General features: G+C 34.2%; 1 protein-coding gene across 1 annotated transcript in view; it reads left to right on the forward strand.

Annotated features, from left to right (window-relative positions):
* Positions 1-502: 502 nt before the first annotated feature.
* Positions 503-5,180, forward strand: part of LOC106876559 (calcium uptake protein 3, mitochondrial-like) — a 332,236-nt gene continuing 327,558 nt past the window's right edge. Inside the window, exons 1-3 of the mRNA XM_052973679.1 lie at positions 503-536; positions 1,740-1,747; positions 5,003-5,026. Of these exons, the coding sequence (XP_052829639.1) occupies positions 503-536; positions 1,740-1,747; positions 5,003-5,026 (66 nt within the window). The remainder of the gene's footprint in view (positions 537-1,739; positions 1,748-5,002; positions 5,027-5,180) is intronic.

Raw genomic sequence — 5,180 nt, forward strand, 5'->3', positions numbered from 1 at the left:
TAATTTCTGACTGAAAATCTTCATGAAGTATTCTTGTGGTTTCCATACTTGTCCATTTGCTTTGTTATTTCGAATATCCCATTTTGGCAGATATGTAAATGTTTACTACAATGAACATTCCTTATAGATGAAATTCTGTTTCGTGATTCATGTCACTGCCTTGGTGGACGTGTAATGTAAATTAATATCATAAAGGCTTAGCATTATTTCGTCTGGCTTTACGCTCTGAGTTCAAATTCCACCAAGGTCGACTTTGCCTTTCATCCTTTCAGGGTCGATAAATTAAGTACCACTTGTGTACAGAGATCAATCTAATCGACTGGCCTCCCTCCTCCAAAATTTCAGGCCTTCTGCCTAGAGTAGAAAAGACTGTTGTAAATTAATTTAATTTTACAATTCATATATGCATTAGCCTTTAATTCTTTCTTATTGTTTAACTTATTCATTTTACACTGTTGGATAACATTATTATCATGCAGCAATGCTTTTCATATTTCATAACATGATTTTTCCTTTTGATGTAGATTTTGTCTTTGGTAAGAACTTTTTAAGATTTAGTGATTGTTTGTTTACTTAACTCTTTTGATACCAACCCGGCTGAAACCACCTCTGGCTTTGTAGTACAACTGTCTTGTTTTCATAAGTTCTGAATTAAAATCTTTCACCAAAATTGATACAGGTTGGTATTTGTTTTGACTCAAGTCAGGGATGATTTATCTTATTCTTTGTCTTTGGACAAATATTTTTACTTCTTCCAATCATCTATAGTTAAATCTGTAACACTCGCATATATATATATATATTTATATGGCTTCTCATATTAAGTGAGATATTTCTTTTCGTATGGAATGCATAGCAATATCTCAAACCTGTCTGTTAGTCTATATCCATTTCTCTGTTACAGAGATTAGTTATAATCAGTTATATTAATCTCAAATGTCCAAAAATGGAGGTTCCCTTTTGTTCATTTACATTGCGAATTTGAATGATTCATGAATGTTGTTTATGTTTGAGACGTAAAATTTTCCTTATACCTGCCCCAATATATGAAATTGTTGTTGAGGTATTTTTCCCAATTTTCTTTTAAATTGAATTTGAAACTTTGATCAAAAATAATCTCAGGCCAGGTAAAGTTTTTTTAAATTTTATTTTGAAGACACTCATCATTATTGTTGCAAATGTGAGTGCAACTTCATGCCCTTTGCCATCCTTAGTCAAAAGTAGTTATTGTTTTCTAGTACCAAACATAGTCCTTCTTTACAAATTCCTTCAGGAGATCTTTCCTGAACTATCTGCCTAGCCAGTATTCTGTCACCTTCCATTGTAATGCAAATGGGATGTTTGTGTTGATGCTGAACATATCAAAACTAAATACAGTAATTTCTATCTATCTCTTGAAATAAGATTTTACAAGTTCGTGCCATTGCTAATGAATTAGGAACCAATTTGCATGATGTCCAGTAAATGACTTAATTGTAGGGTGTTTGATATCAGTTCTGCAACAATTAAGCATAATTCAAAATATTGCAGTTTGGCTATCTTTTTGTATAGTGTGATTTGGTCTTTTAAGTTATCAAGGATTTCATTAAATTTTTGATGGTTTATAAAAGTTGCTTGTTTTTATCTCAAAATTGTAATCTAACTGCACTCCTGTTAAATTACTCTTAAACTTGTTTGTTAATTTCTCTGCTTTGTTACATTTTTCTTGTTCATCTATATTAGCTATTAATTTTTTGCAGAAATATCGGTAATCTAATTGTTTTTAATTCCATTTCCCAGCAACGGATCTTGTCCATTATAGCAATGGTTCCTTATTTGTCAGCAGTGATGTGATTGTATATTTTTTGGAATGACATTGTGGGGTAGGTATGAGAGATCAAATCTGGCCAGTTTCAATATGAAAGAGAATATTTGGACTGGACATGGCCAGTTTAAATGCTAAAAGTTTAATTACTACATAGGAATGTTTCTGTGGACATTCCCATGGTTTTCATCTCCCATTAATATTTATACAATGCTTGAATCTACTGATCACTTCAGATACATTATGTATACCTGGAGATGTTTATTTCATACATCCTCTTTTTGATAAAGTTGTCAGAGCCAAATTTTTCTATAAAATTTCACAGTATCATTGATATGATCTGTTGTGTCAGGTTTTGGATTTACAATAAATTGGAGTTATATTCTGAAATGTTTTCTCCTGTTTACTTATCGGATCACATTTTGATAGACTTGTTACTTTTGGATTAGTTGATGATCAGTTTCTTTTTATTTTTTGTATCTTGGAATCATTAATACTACTTTCATTTATATATATCATCATCATCATCATCATCATCATCATCATCATTTAACGTCTGTTTTCCATGCTGGCATGGGTTAGATGGTTTGACTGAGATCTGGAAAGCCAGTGGCTGCACCAGGCTCCAATCTGATCTGGCAATGTTTCTACAGCTGGATGCCCTTCCTAACACCAACCACTCCGAGAGTGTAGTGGGTGCTTTTTATGTGCCTGTGGTACAGGAGCCAGTCAGGGAGTACTGACATCAGCCACATTCAGATGGTGCATTTTACGTGCCACTGGCACGGGAGCCAGTGAGGCTGTACTGGCATTGATCACGTTCGGATTGTGCTTTTTACGTTCCACCGGCACAAGAGCCATTCAAGGGGTACTAGCATCAGTCACGTTCAGATGATGCATTTTATGTGCCACTGGAACATGGCACTAGCCACAGCTACGATTTTGGTTTTACTTGACTCAGCAGGTCTTCTCAAGCATATCATATCGCCTGATGCATCAAGGGTGCTCTTAAATGGGCCAGACATGCAACACTAGCATTGGCCATGGCTGCAATCTCATTTTAGTTGCCAGGTCTTCTCAATCACAGCATATCTCCAAACGTCCCGGTCTCCTGTCATTGCCTCTGTGAGGCCCAATGTTCGAAGGTCATGCTTTACCACCTCATCCCACGTCTTCCTGGGTCCACATCTTCTACAGGTTCCTTCCACAGTTAGGGTGTGGCATTTCCTCACACAGTTGTCCTCATCCATACATAATGCATGACCATACCAGCACAGTCGTTTCTCTTGCACACCACATTTGATGCTTCTTATGTCCATCTTTCCGTTCACACTGTTGTGTATGCACACTGACATTACACATCCAGTAGGTCATACTAGCTTCATTTCTTTGAAGCCTACACATGTCCTCAGCAGTCACAGCCCATGTTTCACTACTGTGTAACATGGCAGTTTGCACACATACAGTCCACCTTTCACTTTAAGTGAAAGGCCCTTAGTTGCTAGGAGCTCCCTGAACTTTGCCCAGGCTATTCTTATTCTAGCCACTACTCTCAGAGCAACCACCCCCACTCAGACTTAGTTGCCTAGATAGCGGAAGCTATCAAATACTTCTAGTTTTTCCCCCCTGGCATGTGATAGAATCTGTTTTCTGTACATTTTCAGTGTTTATTACCCATACACACACACACACACATGCACACACACACACATGCACACACATACATAGAACTATGTAAAAAAGAAAAAAAAAATGAAAACTGGTGTTGGACTTTGGTTTCGCGATAACGACTGAAAGTTGTAGGGGGAAGATTTGATGAAAGCAATAAGGAAGCAACATGTTGATCTTATGGAATGGTCTGACTTGACAAACGTGCCATAATCATTGGGTTGAAGGTGCCTTGGGGAGCACTTTAAAGAAAATACTTGATATGAAGGATGTTTTATTAGAATATTATACACTACAAGGTGATGCTCCAGCATGGCCGCAGTCAAATGACTGAAACAAGTAAAAGAATAAAAGAATACTGTTTGTATATACAAATACATGCATGTGTAGGTATACATACGCATATGGATTTCTCTTTCTCTCACATTCTTTGTGTGTGTGTATATTATATGTGTGTGTGTATATATATATATATATATATATATATATATATATATAGTGAATATAAAGGGTTATATAATGCAAGCTGTGTTCTTGTGAAGCACATCTGCAGTGTACCATTATCATTATCATATATATATATATATATATATACATAAATATTTTATGTTAAATGTGATATACATAGCAATTGTTTGGTGAATTCACTTTGCAGTGTAATTACATAACAAAACAGAAGACTGGAAATATTTGGTATATTTTCAATTCCATATTACATGTGTTTTATTACAAGATAAGAGTTACAAAAGTATGCACATCGTAAAGAAAAAAAATGTATAGAATCTCCTAGCCATAATTCTTCAGACAGAAATTTAAGAATAATACAAATTTATTCTAGATGCTGCAGCAGTTTATAGTATTAAGCATTAATCAGGAGTATATTGAGAGATAGAGGATAAGTTTGAATGTCTATCATCTTCTCTGACTTTTTATCCTTTTTATACCACACACACACACACACACACACACACACACACACACACACACACACACACACACACACACACACACACACACACACATGTAGAGCTGTATATATAACTCATCCATTTACATATAAGAAAGTTGTGTTTGTGATGAAGCTTGTACCAATTATAATATGTAATTTGATGTACTCAATAAAATCATAATTCTATCCTCTCCCAGACATTTATCTTTGTAAAGAATGTTAAGGATATTTTTCAATGTAAAATATTTGTCTAATTCTATTACAATTTTTAGTTGGTGTCATACTTGATTTCATTTCCTTTTTCTCAACTATTACCATAATGTTCCCAGACTGTGAAACCTAGTTTCATACATACCTTCTCTTTTTCCTTCTCTTATAATATTTTTTTTTTTGTTTAGTCCTGTTGCTTCTTAATTTTTTAACTGTAACATTTTGGAATAAATAACATCTATTTACATTTCTTTATTTCTCTTATCTTTAAGCAAGTCAAGTTGAAGACTAACAAGTTTTAGTTCAAGTTTCTTATCTATAAATCTAAATTTATGTTGAAAGTTGTTGAAAACCTTTAATTTTATTTTCAGTCTGAAGAAGTATCTAAACAGAATGTAAGTTGTAATCATAATCTGGAATATATTATCAAACCCTTTACACAGTTTGTTTGTGACCTTCCCTAACTTCTTCACTCTGCTACACATTTTAATTTACACACGCACACACACACACACACACATATTAATTATATATATTTATATATATATA

This window comes from Octopus bimaculoides, chromosome 16, assembly GCF_001194135.2.
Source record: "Octopus bimaculoides isolate UCB-OBI-ISO-001 chromosome 16, ASM119413v2, whole genome shotgun sequence".
NCBI classification, from domain to species: Eukaryota; Metazoa; Mollusca; class Cephalopoda; order Octopoda; family Octopodidae; genus Octopus; species Octopus bimaculoides.